This window comes from Lepidochelys kempii, chromosome 1, assembly GCF_965140285.1.
Source record: "Lepidochelys kempii isolate rLepKem1 chromosome 1, rLepKem1.hap1, whole genome shotgun sequence".
Classification (NCBI taxonomy): Eukaryota; Metazoa; Chordata; order Testudines; family Cheloniidae; genus Lepidochelys; species Lepidochelys kempii.
In genome coordinates, this window is record NC_136380.1 from 239,328,552 (window position 1) to 239,346,357 (window position 17,806).

General features: G+C 44.1%; 1 protein-coding gene across 9 annotated transcripts in view; it reads right to left on the reverse strand.

The window, feature by feature from the left end:
• Positions 1–17,806, reverse strand: part of PTPRO (protein tyrosine phosphatase receptor type O) — a 220,574-nt gene that overhangs the window by 83,825 nt on the left and 118,943 nt on the right. For 8 of the 9 annotated variants that reach the window (XM_073319271.2, XM_073319239.2, XM_073319260.2 and 5 more), the window contains exon 2: positions 7,990–8,263. In XM_073319271.2, coding sequence (XP_073175372.1) covers positions 7,990–8,263 — 274 coding nt within the window. Of the gene's footprint in view, positions 1–6,883; positions 6,950–7,989; positions 8,264–17,806 lie in introns of those variants that run through there. The other variant, XM_073319292.2, reaches the window with a different exon arrangement.

The window sequence follows — 17,806 nt, forward strand, 5'->3', positions numbered from 1 at the left end:
TTTTTCTATAAATTTTAAGATTTTATTTGTAAGCCCTCCTGTGTGGCACAAAAATAATGTTTTTGAAGTGCTAAAACCTACACTTGGGCATAGATGATTTCAGTGTCTCTTTTAAATAAGATTTAATAAATTTATTCAACCACAGTGTCCTTTCATTTTTAGATGTTCATAGTATATTATGCCCATGCAGAGCAGTTTGCAGGATCAGGACCTCCACCCATACCTGAACTTTAGCCTGCCTGTGTTTTGGATGCACAGTTGTGTTTCTTCTGTAGGTCTCAGAATCTGCTGCTCCCATTGCATCCAATTTCTCTTCTTGTCTATTGAAATTTTAACTTCATCATTTTGCCTGGACTCCCTTGCCCTTTTGTATTTAATCTGTTACCTGTATTATGCAAATGGTATGTGAGAATAATGGAAGTTTGCAAACCTAGACCAATTTCAGATGCTAAATCCTCCATAAAGCCTCCAATCAGTGTCAGTCGCATTAAAGTTTTATATGGCGATTTCAATCCAAGAAAAATACCATGTACATTGAAAATTACCTCCACCCTCCAACCAAATTTCCCAAATAAATTTCTTTTTAATATTCGTAAATCTGCATGCCCTACGTTGTGAATTCATTATGGGTTGCCATGCTAAGGTGGATGAAGTATTACACATGGTTGCTAGAAATGAGCCAGGGATTAACTCCCTTACCCATTGCACCCAAAAGTAGATTAACAATGACTGACATTTATATACTGCCTTCCATAGAGAAGAATCCAAGAGCATTTTTACAAAGCAAGGCCACCATACTGCAGACACGTTCTCACATGTGGTGTAATTTTGCACACAAATAGTCCCATTTGAAGTCACTGAGGCTACTGGCATAAATAAATTATCAACAGGTATAAGTTTCTGCAGGATCAAATTATTATTTAATTGTATCATGTTATTGCCTATATGCCCCAATCAGGATAACAGCTCCATTTTGTTCCATCACTAAAATGCAGCCACCTTTGGGGTGAAATGCAGCAGCTATTTAATGCATGCAGCAACATCACACTAAGGTTTAGGATAGGTAGTGAAGAACACCATTGCCACTGTACGGAGAATTAAAGTAGAGATACCAACTGGAATGTTCTAGTGTGACTAGTGATTTGGGGTGCCTCAAATTTGTACAGAGAGCTTAGTACACGTTAGAGATGAAAGATCATATCAAAATCGGGGCCTCCATGTTTAACACAACCCAAACTCTTTCAAAAAGTTTTACATTTCATCTGAGACATAGTACCCAACCTCCTCCTACGGCACAGATTCTATGATGCTTTGGAGGGAAGAATGGCATCTAGTGAATCAATAGTGCCATTTCCTGTAGCATCTACTTTGACATTCAAGTATTAACCCGTTCCAATACTGATTACTTTCTACGAGCTGATGAAATTACAGTCCCCAAAGGTACAGCTGCAGGCCAGTAGGGAGGAGGGAAAAAAGAAAAAGATCTATGGGCAGAATTCTCTTCATACAAAACTATTTTTTCAAAGTTTTCCCATGAGGAATCAGTGGCTTTTGAAAAGCTAAGATATTTTACAACCTTAAGCTTCTAGTTACAGGGCAAAACAAATATCAAGCAGAACTGTTCTTAATGGTACCATGTGTCCTGATTTAATTTCCCAGTTGAAATACAAGGGTTTTGTTTTGTTTTGTACAGAGAGGCACATGGTAATTTTGCAGCATGCTGCCTTCTCTACTCCTTTAAATGTGTAAAGCTTGTTCTCTCAATGGGATTAACCCCACAACCAAAACAACAAAAAAGCAAATAAATATGGAGTCAAAAAGCTAGGCAGCACTGATGTAACTCAGCCTAGCAAGGCGTCTCAGAATAAACCTTTGCGAATATCATTAGACTTAATAAAATCAAGTCTCCTGACTGGAAAGGGTGGGACATGGGTGAGGGGTTTTAGTCACTGGTTTTAGAGTTACTTTCTTTATTGCTTCCAAAACTACTATGTAACTAACTGGGACTTAGCACATGTCAACACAGCAATCAGAGATGTGATGACACCTCAGGTAAGCATCCCCCGCCCAAGCTTAATCTAGTTAGAACAGAAGCCACTTTAAGAGCAGAAGGGAGTAGTCTTTAAACAGCACCACAGCATCACACATCACTATTATTTTTTTAACCATATCGAGTGCAGGCTCCAGGGGAAGAGTAAAGCTAGATATACAGAACGCAATTATTTATGCCGGAATTTGGCCAAGACACCAGGGTTAACACACCTACTCTTGTAAAAACTGTCACGGGATTTTTTTTCATGACAAGTGGTCAGGACCTCAATTTTACCTCTTCTTCAGCAGTAAAGTGTCCAACAAACCATATTGAACACTGGTTCAGTACTGAATCAGCAGGAAGAGTGCCACCTTCTTATCACCAATACCACATTCTGTCTTGCAGGTCTCCCATCTAAGGGCAGATCATAGCCAGTTCTGCTCACTCTGATGAAACCACAATCCAAAATAAATTGGCAACAGATTCGATCTGGTCAATTCACTAAATCTAAGACTGCGAGTTCAGGTATAGCAATCACTGGACCCTGCTACAGTCTCCAAATATGTGGACTGTAGAATCCAAATAATCCAGGCATACATGATGCTAAAGACAGCAGAAGCTCTATGTTCTGTGGAGTTTTGACTAGTAGTGAGAAAGTCCTGAAACCATTCTAACTAGGGACACACGAACATACTCCCAATAAGTGAAACTGGCAAACTCTTCCTTTTTTATTAACCTCAAACTTTCTGACATCCATCCCAACATTCTCACTGCAGCAAGAGGGACTGTTGGATATTGAAACTACTTTCTCTTTGAAAATAAACCCCATTTGATCTCACAGAGAAGGTCCAAGTTAAAGATGACAGCCCTATGTGGCAGGAAAAAAAATTCTGATCTCTTTCTTCCTTTGATGAATGCAGCAAAAATTCTGTCAGACTTCAGTGGGGTGAGATTTCACCCTGTGAAGAGAGATTTTCTTTTTTGTCCACCTGCTGAGAGAAGAACATCATACAAGGAACTAGAATAGGGAAGGGAAATCAGCTTGTAGGAATATTGTATTGGAAAGCAGAGAGTTCTCAATAGAGAGAGCTTTTCTGTGGGTCCCTGAGGGGAAAAGCCTCTTTCCCCATACACTGCTCTGGTCTCAGTTGCCCTAGCACAGGATCGAGATGAAAGACAATAGTGGTATGTGGTGCCACTTCACAGACACTTCTGCAAATATCAGTAAGCCCAGAAGAACTGTTGTGAAACGTTTAAGGACAGCCTGGGGACCAATTGCAGTCAACATCATTTATCTCAAAGAGTCAGGCATCATTGGCTATATAGCTTGATTTATCCCATGGCAGCCCAACACATGTGGCCAGTTTGTAGCTGGTGTAACCTGACAGAAGTCAATGGCGTTGTATCAGGATGAATTTGCTCCAGGATCCATGCCGTAGCCTGTCACAGATTACATAAGTCTATTTTTCACGTGGTCACACTAAGTCAATTATATTTAACAGACAGAGAACCTATGGCACAGGGAAATATATGAATCTATCCTAATTACCTAACTGGTTACCACAATGTCAGACTTTTCCTGATCAAATACCCTTTCATTGAAACATCCCTCTCCTCAATTAGTGAGCTTCTTGAGAAGGCTATGATATTATAGGGGGGACTAGTAGCAACCCATATACTTAGGTTGCCCATGCTTTCCATTAGGAAGGATTCTTGCAACCTTTTCTTTGATAAGTTCTTATACCTGCATTGTTTAGAGCAAACCTTTGACTTTCAGCAGGGGAATGTCCTTAGGCTACAGATATGTATTTACTTCATCCCAGGAAACTCTGTTTAGCTTTTACTAAATATTGTAAATTCAGACTTATGTCTCTGGCAAAGCAGCAGCAGAGACTGTACTGGGAATAGTACTGGGGGGTGGGAATTCTTCTGAATTTGTTTCCCAAGCAAAAAAAAAAAAAAAAAAAAAAGGCAGATTTGGCAATACTGAAACAGTTTGCAAATTCATGTCATTTTTGCTTAATTGTTTCAGTCCATCTGCTTCCCCTTCCCCCACAAAATAATCCAAAAAAGTCAAATCCTTTGGATACTTTGAATGAAAACAACTTTTTGTTTTGAACTTCCCATCATTTAATTTATTTTTTAATGTTAATAAAACACTTGAAATGGAAATGAAATGTTTTTTTCCCCAACATGAAATCATTTCCCCCCACTGCTCACTGAACATGTTTTAAAACTTTATTTTGGGATCAACCCCAAACCATCCCCCCCACCTCAATTTTTCAGTTGCCAGTGAACTGAAACATCTGTTATTTGCACAGCAGTACCTGGGGACCTCCATGGAACTGCCAGACCAGCTGCAGGGTGCTGAGCTGGTATCCCTTATTGATCAATGCTCCAACTCCATCTGGGGATATCACTTGGGACTGGAGCACTCCCAAGTAGGGGGAGAGAAAGAAAGCTAGCCCAAGCTCTATACAACCAGAGCCTATACCCAGGGTGTGGCCCCAGCAGCCCATCACTCCCTCTGGGGGCACTATATGGATCAGGAGCTCTCCCAACTCCCAACTTTTGGGAATAAGTGGGAAGAGCTGGGCTGGGCTCCTACCACCTTCAACTGCCCCATGCATTTGGACCCAGTGATTCATCCTCCATTAGGAAATAACAGCCTTCTCCTGCTGGCAGGCAGCTAATGTAGCCAGTCCTGTCTCTCAGGTGGTAGCAGTGGTGCTGAAGGCTTAGGTTTCAAACCCTGAAGAAGATGCTCGCTGAGGTGGTGTTACAGATGTTCATAACCAAATTTGTTTTTACCATTTTCCTTTAAAAGCAAAATCTAGGAAATGGCATTTTAAAAATTACATTCAAAGGACACTATTAAGGTTGCAAGGAAGCACTCAAAAGTTAGGAAATGCCACAATACTTCTGGAACCTTAACTCAGCCGCCTTGTGCATCTTTAATTACATGAGCATAAACTATTTTTTCGACAGGTCCCTGTCTCATTACGTGGCATTTCCTAACTTTCAAATGCTTGACCTTGCAATTCAAATGATGTTCATCGAAAGGACTTTTGGAAGATTGTGATTATTGTATATGCTGTTTGTTGACAGTGGCAGTGCCGCACTTACACAGTTTTATAAAGTTCCAGAGTAGGGCTGCCAACTCAGAGGGAAGCTATTCCGGGAGATTTCCCCTCTCCCCCCCCCCAACACAATGTAATGTCATTTTCTTAAAATCTCCTTGATTGCTTTCAATAGTCACCGGGAGACCGATTCCAGGAGACTCCAGGCCAATCCTGGAGGGTTGGCAACCCTATTCCAGAGCCAGAAACCAAACAAAATTATACATTGATTTCAATTTGTCATTTGACCCCAAAAGGTACTCTATCAAAAAACTCCCTCCAGTCTCAGAGTTTCTCCTGATTTGCTTCAGCCAGGTCTTAATCAGCCCAGTTTAAACAGTGAAAAGGGCTCTCTGACGTTATATGGCAACAACTTGTCACAGAAACCTGGCTGTGAATGAGACTTGTGCCCAGATGTACAATCAAAGACCTGATTAATCACAAATGGCTAACTATTTTTCCCCCATTGGAGTTTTTAAAAAGAACAGGACTTTCAGATTAAGAAACCATTTAAAGAGATACAAATTGGTTTCAATGTTTGTAAGCCATGTGCCACAGTTCGGGCCCACAGTTGCACCTGCGCACCGCCAGGCGGGGCTGTACGGCCTAGCGGCCGGAGTCAATAGCTGCCCCCCAGCTTGAGGCTGTATGACCTAGCGGCCGGAGTCAATAGCTGCCCCCGGCTCGAGGCTGAACAGCCTAGCTGCCGGAGTCAATAGCTGTTAGAATGGGCAGCCACCTCAGGGGGGCGGCAGCCTGTATAGGTATCAGGGGGTAGCCATGTATAGCCATCAGGGGGTAGTCTGTATTCACATAAACAACAAGGAGTCTGGTGGCACCTTAAAGACTATCAGTTTTATTTGGGCATAAGCTTTCATGGGTAAAAAACCACTTCTTCAAATGCATGGACTGAAAATTACAGATGCAGGCATTATATAATGACACATGAAGAGAAAGGAGTTACCTCACAAGTGGGGAACCAATGTGGACAGGGCCAATTCGATCAGGGTGGATGTAGTCCACTCCCAACAATAGATGAGGTGGTGTCAATTCCAGGAGAGGCAAAGCTGCATTTGTAATGAGCCAGCCACTCCCAGTCCCTATTCAAGCCCAAATTAATGGTGTTAAATTTGCAAATGAATTTTAGTTCTGCAGTTTCTCTTTGAAGTCTGTTTCTGAAGTTTTTTTTTGTTCAAGTATAGCCACTTTTAAATCTGTTATAGAATGTCCAAGAAGATTGAAGTGTTCTCCTATTGGCTTTTGTATGTTACCATTCCTGATGTTCAATTTGTGTCCATTTATTCTTTTATGTAGGGACTGTCCGGTTTGGCCAATGTACATGGCAGAGGGGCATTGCTGGCACATGATGGCATATATAACATTAGTAGACATGCAGGTGAATGAGCCCCTGATGGTGTGGCTGATGTGGTTGGGTCCTCTGATGGTGCCGCTAGAGTAGATATGGGGACAGAGTAGGGAACGAGGTTTGCTACGGGGATTGGTTCCTCGGTTAGTGTTTCTGTGGTGTGGTGTGTAGTTGCTGGTGAGTATTTGCTTCTGGTTGGGGGTTAGGAGGACACAGGCCCTCCCTCTCCACCAGGTCCCAACCCAGGGCCCTGTTGGTGGCAGAATTGCCTGCCACCAGCTCGGCGGGGATCCGGCTGAAATATGCCGAGCTAGTCTCCGGTTGTCCAACCAACTCCTCGCAAAGACTCCCTGGGTTACTTCCTACCAGTTTCTCCACATCTGTTGGCTTCCCAGTTCCCTCGGTTCCTTCTCCCTCAGCCGTGTCCCGTGCCTGGGGGTTGAGGATTGCTGTCAGCTGGCTGGCCTCTGCATCTTGAAGTGCCCACAGCCCTCCAGCAGGGGTCAGCAGCACACCTCCTTCCCCTACAGCAGTCTGCCCCGACTGAGCCAGGCTGCTCCCTCTTATACTGGCGTTGCCCTTTCAGCATGCCCAGTTGGGCCATGGGGGAATGGCGCCCTCACCCCACAGTGAGGTGTTAACCCCCACAGTCCCAGTGTGAGACATGCATGCCCCGTCACACCATGTTAGAATTATGGCAGGGCTCAGCATCCGACATTGAATCAGAAGCCTTGGTACCTCTCATGATGTGAGGATGGACTAAATGTAATCAGACCTCCCCGCTCTGTTTCTGGTGGATGAATCATATCATCATCAACACACACAAACCTGTTAAAAGAGGGGTTACTAAAAGGTGGTCCATGCTACAAAATCTTTGAGATGCCTCAATTGGGTGGGAGATTGTCACAGTGACCACCTGCTTCCCAGTGACAACTGCACAGAGCACCTCACCTCCTATTCATGATCAAACAACATCCATGTGACAGCTAGAGCAGAAGAGCCCCCAGCACCACATGGCCAGGCAGCTCTCACTGGACTGCCAGCGAGTGCTTTTTAGGTCTCAGACCACGGTTTGGATCATAGTATGGATATATGCATGTAAAAGATGAGAAATTTCCATCAATATATTTAGGCAGGTTTTCAGGGTTGGCTTATACACAGCTCAGGTCCTGGAAATGGCTCATCTCTTCTGCCCATCCTAGAAAGGAGCTTCCCTGGCCCACCTGCTCAGGGAATGAGTACCACAGATGAGCCTGGGGTGCCCCTTTCCAGCCTTTTTATGGGCTGGGCTACCCAGGGAGGCTCTACAGCTGCTCTTCCTTCCACCCAAAACTTCAGAGCCTTTGCTCCTAGTCCTCCCTACAACCCAGTCAGGACCTTTTAAATGTAGTTCAACCTCTGCACAGAATTATTTTTGGAGTGACACACACACAAAGAAGAAAGAGAGAAAAACTGAGTAAGTTGCTACTTACTGGTTAACACAGTGATCGATCTCACTGGTTTGGAAACCATATTGGAATTCACCACCATCAGAGTCACTATGTAATAAAGGCCATGGTAACTGGCATTAAAAACCACAGGGGAAGGTAAAGTGCTGTTGAATTCTTCAAACTGGAAAAAGTAGTTCTTGGATTCACCAGTTATCTTCACAATGTACACAGAGGACGAGCTCACTACATCAGACTCCTCCAACGACACTACAATGCAGTTGTCATCTCGGACAGTAACTTGGAAAGGTGCTGCATTCTACAAGACAATAAAAGAAGAGACGCTAAAGGAAAATCCAGGGTATCAGTAATTTCACTTTCCTCTATCTGTTTAGGTATTTATACCCCACTCATTCCTGTGGCATTTCTGTGCCTGCTTCCAGTGGGATGAAAAATAAAAATTTCCTTCCACAAGAGGGTTAGTTTGCAAAATTCTTGCAATCTTTTTAGGACCTGATCCAAAGCCCGAAGTTAATGCTGCATGATTATTAGGCAAATCCATCTGCCAATGCAAGATTGTTCCCTACATTATATTTTCCAATGCTATGACTAGTCCAGCTTTCAAGTCCCCAAAACCTGAAACTCTGCTGTTTCCCTGGGAAACTATTTCTGAATTGTCCTTTTCACCACACAGGTTGCTGGTTGTTGGAGGATTTTTTTGTTTGTTTGTTTCATTTGTTTTTTGAGTAGGGGCAGGGATGAAAGGCAGATACCAGGTGAAGAAGGATTTTAGAAAAAGCTGCAAAGAATACCACGGAGGCAAAAAAAAAAAAGGACAGTAGAGTTAATGGAAATGTCTTTATTATGCAGAAGCAGGGCACTACAGACCTGATCCTGGGAAATTAGAAGAATCTGCAGCGGAGGGCCGATTTCTGTGATATACAGAACTGACCAAGCACACTCATAAAGTCCTGTCTAAGCATTCACTGGGTGCTTAGTACCTCTCAGGATCAGGCCTTATCTTTGTATCTCCAAAGCTTTCATTAGTGTTAGAACATAGGAATGGCCACATTGGGTCAGACCAAAGGTCCATCCAGCCCAATATCCTGTCTACCGACAGTGGCCAGTGCCAGGTACCCCAGAGGAAGTAAACTCTCTCCTGCCATCCATCTCCACCCTCTGACAACAGAGGCTAGGGACACCATTCCTTGCCCTCCTGGCTAATAGCCATTAATGGACTTAACCTCCATGAATTTATCCAGTTCTCTTTTAAACCCTGTTGTAGTCCTAGCCTTCACAACCTCCTCAGGCAAGGAGTTCCACAGGTTGACTGTGAGCTGTGTGAAGAACTTTCATTTCTTTTAAACCTGCTGCCCATTAACTTCATTTGGTGGTCCCTAGTTCTTATATGGGAACAAGTAAATAACTTTGCCTTATTAACTTTCTCTACACCACTCGTGATTTTATATACCTCTATCATATCCCCCCTTATTCTCCTCTTTCCAAGTTGAAAAGTCCTAGCCTCTTTAATCTCTCCTCAGATGGGACCCGTTCCAAACCCCTTATCCTTTTAGTTCCCCTTTTCTGAACCTTTTCTAATGTCAGTATATCTTTTTTGAGATGAGGGGACCACATCTGTACGCAGTATTCAAGATGTGGGTGTACCATGGATTTATATAAGGGCAATAAAATATTCTCCATCTTATTCGCTATCCCTTTTTTAATGATTCCTAACATCCCGTTTGCTTTTTTGACTGCTGCTGCACACTGCATGGACATCTTCAGAGAACTTTACTATTGTTTTAACTAATTTGCCCGGTACTGACAGACTTACCGGTCTGTAATTGCCAGGATCACCTCTAGAGCCCTTTTCAAATATTGGCATTACATTACCTATCTTCCAGTCATTGAGTACAGAAGCTGATTTAAAGGACAGGTTACAAACCATAGTTAATAGTTCGCAATTTCACATTTGAGTTCTTTCAGAACTCTCGGGTGAATGCCACCTGGTCCCGGTGACTCGTTACTGTTAAGTTTCTCAATTAATTCCAAAACCTCTAGTGACACTTCAATCTGTGACAATTCCTCAGATTTGTCACCTACAAAAGGTGACTCAGGTTTGGGAATCTCCCTAACATCCTCAGCTGTGAAGACTGAAGCAAAGAATTTATTTAGTTTCTCTGCAATGACTTTATCGTCTTTAAGTGCTCCTTTTGTATCTCGATTGTTCAGGGGCTCCACTGGTTGTTTGGGACACTAATGAAATAGTGGGAATAGGAACTTTTGCCCGTCACTACTTTTTCATTTCTTAAGTTAAGCCATTTCATTTTAAATGTTTCTTTCATATGCGGTTAAGAAAAAATTGAGTGATTTAACCTTGTTTTCATATATCATGAGCATGTAAAGTTACTGCCAGCTGAAAAGCCTTTTCCTTTTATTAATTGCAAGCCAGCTGTCAGCAAGAAGCACTTGTTCTCTACAGGAATTCCAAAACATAACTGCTGTAATTAATTAGAAGAAAAGATTAATCTTTACAGCAGTGGTTTCTTTTCTTTTTCCTTCCTCCTGCCTTCCACTCCACCCCTTTTACAGATGCAGTATTGCCAACCCCACACATTCAAAACTCAGGAGAGTCAGGCCCCCAAAATCATAAGATTGGCTTAAGAATCATGAGGTTTTCAAAAATAATAAATATTTTTATTATTAATTATTATTATTATTTATTTGCTTTCTGGGTTTTGGGTCATATTTTCAAGCTTTTCTCCACAATCATGAGGGCTAGAAACTTTTATTTTTCTAAAAATTAAAGCTGAGGTTATTGCAAAAGGAAATTGCTCCAGGAGCTGGGGTCAGAAGAAAAATACCAAATATCTGAAAACTAGTGATAAATTTGCAAGAGTTGGCAATACTGTGTATAGTAGAGAACTGAGGTTGAAACCATCGACATTAAGTATTATAGAAAGTGGATATCCTACAAAATGACAAACTGGGTTTCAGATCCTGAGTACAGCTGCAGGGCCTGAGTCTGCAGAGAGGCTGAAACAATAGCTCTGAGAGGTGTGAATTACCCTGTACAATGGGATGTTAACTTCTAGACCTTCTATTCTGGGGAACTCCTCCACTACCACCTCTCAAAGAGGGAATTATGTGAGAAAAGTGCAATGGGCTAGCTTATCCACAATGATTCACAGTATTTACCCCAGTAACCTTGGTGTGAGTTCCCCTGCCTCTTACGAAGTCTATGTTGCCCCTGCTGTTCTCAAAAGAAGTGTTGCTTCTACTGCAGCTGCAGAAGGAGGGAAAGGCTCAAATTGCTGCCCCTGTATCTATGGGAAGGAAGGGGCCCATCAGCTACTGCCACTCCAACTGGGGAGGGATCACGATGTAGGATCAGTGCTGTGAGGGTGAAGCCACAAACGGGCCCCTATGTAAAGGTGAGCCTAGAGCTACAGGTTGCCTTAATCTGTCTTCGTACAGATAAGGATGGGCCAGGAGACCTGTTCCTGCGAAAGCTGAGAGACTTTAGAGCTGGACACAAACTGCAGCATTGGTCTTTCTCTATAATGGACCTAATCTTAACCCAAACCTGGGATAAACATCAGTTCCAGATTTTGATTTGATCTTTGCAGTTTGGTTCCAATCTCTAATCCTAAAATCCTTAAGTGATTTTAGGATTTTAAAATGATACACACAAAATATTATTAGGAATTAATATCTTATAGTAAAAGTTTGTTACACTTTGCAGATGGCACAGTTGTTACTCCAAAGAGTTTACAGGCTGAGATCCCCACCCTGCAAAGAGTCACACATGAAGACTTACAAATGCTTACCTTTTCTCCATTTGGATTGATATGCTTCCCTTTTGAAGTCAATAGGGCTAACCATATATGTCTTTGCCCAATCCTGCAATCTGAATCACACAGGATCCAACTGCAGGATTAGGGATTACATTTTAGAGCTTGTCAAGAAAAACAAACAACAACAAAACGAGGGGGGATTTGGGTAAATTTCATCCTCTCCCCCATCAACATTTGAAATTATTCCTACTATACCCCTCTAACACAGGCCCATGCGGCATCAAGGAAGTGTCCATAATGCTGGTCTCCATGAAACACGTGTGTGCCTGTCACTTGACAAAGAATCACAGAAAGAGTAACTTTATTCTAAGACTAAATAAGGAATTAGGTCCTGATTAATAGATTATAAACCCAGAAGGGGCCACTGTGGTCTCATCTGAGCTCCTGTAATAACACAGGCCATAGGATTTCCCTTTATTTCTGTTTGCACTCGCACATATCTTTTAGAAAAACATCCAATCTTGATTTTAAAATTGCTAGTGATGGAGAATCCACCACAACCCTTGGACAGCTATTCTAATGGTTAATTACCCTCACTGTTAAAAATTTGCTTTTATTTCCCTTCTGAATTTATCTAGCTTCAACCTCCAGCCATTGGACTGTGTTAGATCTTTCTCTGCAAGACCGAAGAGCCCATTATTAAATATTCATTCCCCATGTAGGTACTTATTGACTGATCAAGTCGCGAAGTCACTTAACCATGTATCTAACATGAAGCATGTGAGTAATCCCATTGAAGTCAATGGGTTTGAAGTCAATGGAACTACTCATATACCTAATTTAGGCCCATGCTTAGGTAGAATAAGGTAAACTGTGCTATCCCCAAAGATACTCTGGTCTTCTCACTTCTAACCAGAACCTGTCCCAGCACCATCCCCAAACCCCTTGCCTAACTTCTTGCTATACATGTTGTCATAAATATGAAGGGAAGGGTAACCACCTTTCTGTATATAGAACTATAAAATCCCTCCTGGCCACAGGCAAAACTCTTTCACCTGTAAAGGGTTAAGAAGCTAGGATAACCTTGCTGGCACCTGACCAAAATGACCAATGAGGAGACAAGTTACTTTCAAAGCTGGGGGGTGGGGGAACAAAGGTTCTGTCAGTGTGTGTGATGCTTTTGCTGGGAACAGAGCAGGAATGCAGGTCAGAACTCCTGTAAAGAGTTAGTAAGCAATCTAGTTAGATATGCGTTTGTCAAGGTTCCTCCCCCACTCTGAACTCTAGGGTACAGATGTGGGGACCTGCATGAAAAAACCTCCTAAGCTTATCTTTACCAGCTTAGGTCAAAACTTCCCCAAGGTACAAAATATTCCCCCTGTTGTCCTTGGACTGGCCGCTACCACCACCAAACTAATACTGGTTACTGGGGAAGAGCTGTTTGGACGCGTCTTTCCCCCCAAAATACTTCCCAAAACCCTGCACCCCACTTCCTGGACAAGGTTTGGTAAAAAGCCTCACCAATTTGCCTAGGTGACTACAGACCCAGACCCTTGGATCTTAAGAACAATGAACAATCCTCCCAACACTTGCACCCCCCCTTTCCTGGGAAATGTTGAATAAAAAGCCTCACCAATTTGCATAGGTGACCACAGACCCAAACCCTTGGATCTGAGAACAATGAAAAAGCATTCAGTGTTTTACAAGAAGACTTTTAATAAAAAATAGAAGTAAATAGAAATAAAGAAATCCCCCCTGTAAAATCAGGATGGTAGATATCTTACAGGGTAACTAGATTCAAAAATATAGAGAACCCCTCTAGGCAAAACCTTAAGTTACAAAAAAGATACACAGACAGAAATAGTTATTCTATTCAGCACAATTCTTTTCTCAGCCATTTAAAGAAATCATAATCTAACACATACCTAGCTAGATTACTTACTAAAAGTTCTAAGGCTCCATTCCTGTTCTGTCCCTGGCAAAGACGACTACAGACAGACACAGACCCTTTGTTTCTCTACCTCCTCCCAGCTTTTGAAAGTATCTTGTCTCCCCATTGGTCACTTTGGTCAGGTGCCAGCGAGGTTACCTTTAGCTTCTTAACCCTTTACAGGTGAGAGGAGCTTTCCCCTAGCCAGGAGGGATTTCAAAGGGGTTTACCCTTCCCTTTATATTTATGACACGCCCCCCAAATCTCAGCTAGGGTGAAACACTGGCTGGGATTTCTTTCTGGAGCTCTAGGAAAAACAGAGTTAATAAGACACATGCATCTCTAAATATACTACCAAGTACATAAAGACTAACAATATTTTCCACATCTCAAGGACGATTTTAACCAGTTGATTCTGGGAAACTTTCATGGGAGAGTGCATCAGCCACTTTGTTAGAAGCTCCTGAGATGTGTTGGATGTCGAAATCAAAATCTTGGAGAGCTAAACTCCACCGAAGAAGTTTTTTGTTAGTTTCCTTGACGGTGTGAAGCCACTTCAGTGCAGCATGGTCGGTTTGCAGGTGGAAACGCCGTCCCCAAACATATGGGCGTAGCTTTTCCAGAGCGTAGACAATGGCGTAACATTCTTTTTCAGTGACTGACCAGTTGCTTTCCCTCTCAGACAGTTTTTTGCTGAGAAACACTACAGGGTGGAATTCTTGATCAGGTCCTTTCTGCATTAAAACTGCTCCCACACCACGCTCGGATGCATCTGTGGTTACTAGGAACGGTTTGTCAAAGTCTGGGGCCCTTAGTACAGGGTCAGACATGAGTGTTGCTTTAAGCTTGTAAAAGGCCTTCTGACACTTTTCGGTCCACTGAACAGCATTTGGCTGTTTCTTTTTGGTTAGGTCTGTCAGTGGGGCAGCGATTTGGCTGTAGTGCGGTACAAATCGTCTGTAATAACCGGCCAAGCCTAAGAAGGATTGAACCTGTTTCTTTGACTTTGGGACAGGCCACTTTTGGATAGCATCCACTTTGGCCTGTAGGGGGCTGATAGTTCCTTGACCCACCTGGTGTCCAAAGTAAGTCACTCTGTTTAGGCCTATTTGACACTTCTTAGCCTTAACAGTTAGTCCTGCCTCCCTTATGCGCTCAAGGACTTTTTGTAGATGTTCCAGGTGGTCTGCCCAGGAATCCGAAAATATGGCCACATCGTCAAGGTAGGCGACTGCATATTCTCCTAATCCCGCTAGGAGACCATCTACAAGTCTTTGGAAAGTGGCGGGTGCATTTCGCAGCCCGAAAGGGAGTACATTAAATTCATACAGCCCGAGATGTGTGATGAAGGCTGACCTTTCCTTGGCAGATTCATCTAGCGGTACCTGCCAGTACCCCTTGGTTAAGTCCAAGGTAGAGATGAACTGGGCCCGTCCCAGTTTCTCTAATAGTTCATCTGTGCGTGGCATTGGATAGTTGTCTGGGCGAGTTACAGCATTTAGCTTACAGTAGTCCACGCAAAAACGTATTTCCCCATCTGGTTTGGGAACTAGAACCACTGGAGATGCCCATGCACTTTCAGAGGGGCAGATTACACCCATCTGTAACATATCCTGGATCTCCCGTTCTATAGCAGTTTTAGCTTGAGGAGACACCCGGTAAGGGTGGACCCTAATTGGGTGAGCATTACCTGTGTCAATGGAGTGGTATGCCCGTTCAGTCAGTCCTGGGGTGGCTGAGAACGTTGGCGCGTAGCTAGTGCACAGCTCCTGGATCTGCTGTCGCTGCATACGCCCAAGGGTCATGGAGAGGTTCACCTCTTCCAAACCACCACCACATTTCCCTTCGTAGTAGACACCTTCAGGCCACTCAGCGTCGTCTCCTCCCTGGGCTGTAAACTGATAAACCTTTAATTCTCTGGAATAAAAGGGCTTTAGAGAATTAATATGGTACACCTTAGGCTTCCGGTTGGAGGTGGGGAATGCTATGAGATAATTAACAGCTCCCAGGCGCTCCTGGACCGTGAATGGCCCTTCCCACGATGCTTCCATTTTATGGGCCTGGAGTGCCCTTAAGACCATGACCTGGTCTCCTACTTTGAAGGAACGCGCTCTGGCATGTTTATCATACCAGGCTTTTTGCTCTTTTTGAGCATCCTGTAAGTTTTCTCTAGCAAGGGCTAAAGAGGTTCGGAGGGTGTTTTGTAGGTTGGTTACAAAGTCCAGAATATTAGTTCCTGGAGAAGGTGTAAATCCCTCCCATTGCTGCTTCACCAACTGCAATGGCCCCTTAACCTCACGGCCATATACAAGTTCAAATGGGGAAAACCCTAAACTGGGATGTGGTACAGCTCTGTAGGCAAAGAGCAACTGCTGCAACACTAGGTCCCAATCATTGGAGTGCTCATTTACGAATTTACGTATCATGGCCCCCAAAGTTCCATTAAACTTCTCCACCATGCCATTTGTTTGATGGTGGTAAGGAGTGGCAGCCAAGTGATTTACCCCATGAGCTTCCCAAAGGTTTTTCATAGTTCCTGCCAGGAAATTAGTCCCTGCATCTGTGAGGATGTCGGAGGGCCAACCTACCCTGGCAAAAATGTCTGCTAGTGCCTGGCACACACTTTTAGCCCTGGTGTTGCTTAGAGCTACTGCTTCCGGCCATCGGGTGGCAAAATCCATGAAAGTCAGTATGTACTGCTTTCCTCTGGGTGTCTTTTTCGGAAAAGGACCCAGAATATCCACAGCTACTCGCTGAAATGGAACTTCAATGATGGGGAGTGGCTGGAGAGGGGCTTTGACCTGGTCTTGGGGTTTTCCCACTCTTTGGCACAGCTCACAAGACTGGACATAGGTAGAAACATCCTTGCCCATTCCCTCCCAGTGGAATGATCCCCCCAAACGGTCTTTGGTCCTGTTCACCCCAGCATGGCCACTAGGGTGATCAAGGGTTAAGCTCAAGAGCTTGGCCCGGTATTTAGTTGGAACTACCAACTGTCTCTGAGGATGCCAGTCTTCCTGGTGTCCACCAGAAAGAGTTTCCTTGTATAAAAGTCCTCTTTCTACAACAAACCTGGATCGATTAGAAGAGCTGAGAGGCGGTGGGTTGCTCCGTGCCGCCGTCCAAGCTCTCTGGAGGCTTTCATCTGCTTCCTGTTTGGTCTGGAACTGTTCCCTTGATGCTGGAGACATCAGTTCCTCATTGGATTGTGGACCTAGGCTTGGTCCCTCTGGAAGCGATATAGGGGATGGAACTGTTTCTGTTGACTGTGAACCGCTCTCCGCTGGTGTACTATGTTGGGATTCAGGCTCCAGCTGAGCCTTTTGTGTAGGGTTATCGGCTGCTGCCAGTTCAGGTTCGGTGGGGCCCTCTGGTGTTGAGGTTGCAAGTACTGGATTCAGTGCTGGCACGGGGTCTGGTGTTGGTTGTTTGGCTGGTTCCGGTTCTGGGACTGGTTCCATCTGGGTCTCTGGGACTGGATCCACTACTGCTGTTGTAGACATTGGCCTGGGGTCCGGGTCCATCACCTCTGACTGGGTCCTGATAGAAGTTTCCGGGACAGAGCTAGGCCTCACGGCTTGTTTAGCCTGGCTGCGGGTGACCATTCCCACCCTCTTGGCCTGCTTCACATGATTGGCCAAGTCTTCCCCCAACAGCATAGGGATGGGATAATCATCATAGACTGCAAAAGTCCACATTCCTGACCAGCCCTTGTACTGGACAGGCAACTTGGCTGTAGGCAAATTGAAAGAGTTGGACTTGAAGGGTTGAATCGTCACTTGGATCTCTGGGTTTATTAAATTGGGGTCCACTAAGGAAGCATGGATAGCTGACACTTGTGCTCCGGTGTCCCTCCACGCGGTGACCTTCTTTCCGCCCACACTCACAGTTTCCCTCCGCTCCAAGGGTATCTGGGAGGTATCTGGGCCTGTGGACCTCTGGTGTGATTCCGGTGCAATGAACTGTAATCTGTTGGGGTTCTTGGGGCAGTTGGCCTTTACATGCCCGAGCTCGTTACACTTAAAACATCATCCAGCTGACGGGTCACTGGGGCGAGGAGGGTTGCTGGAGAACGGGGTGGTGGGACGATAAGGGGTCTGGAGGGTTCTTTGGGAGGTAGGTGGGGCTTTGGGCG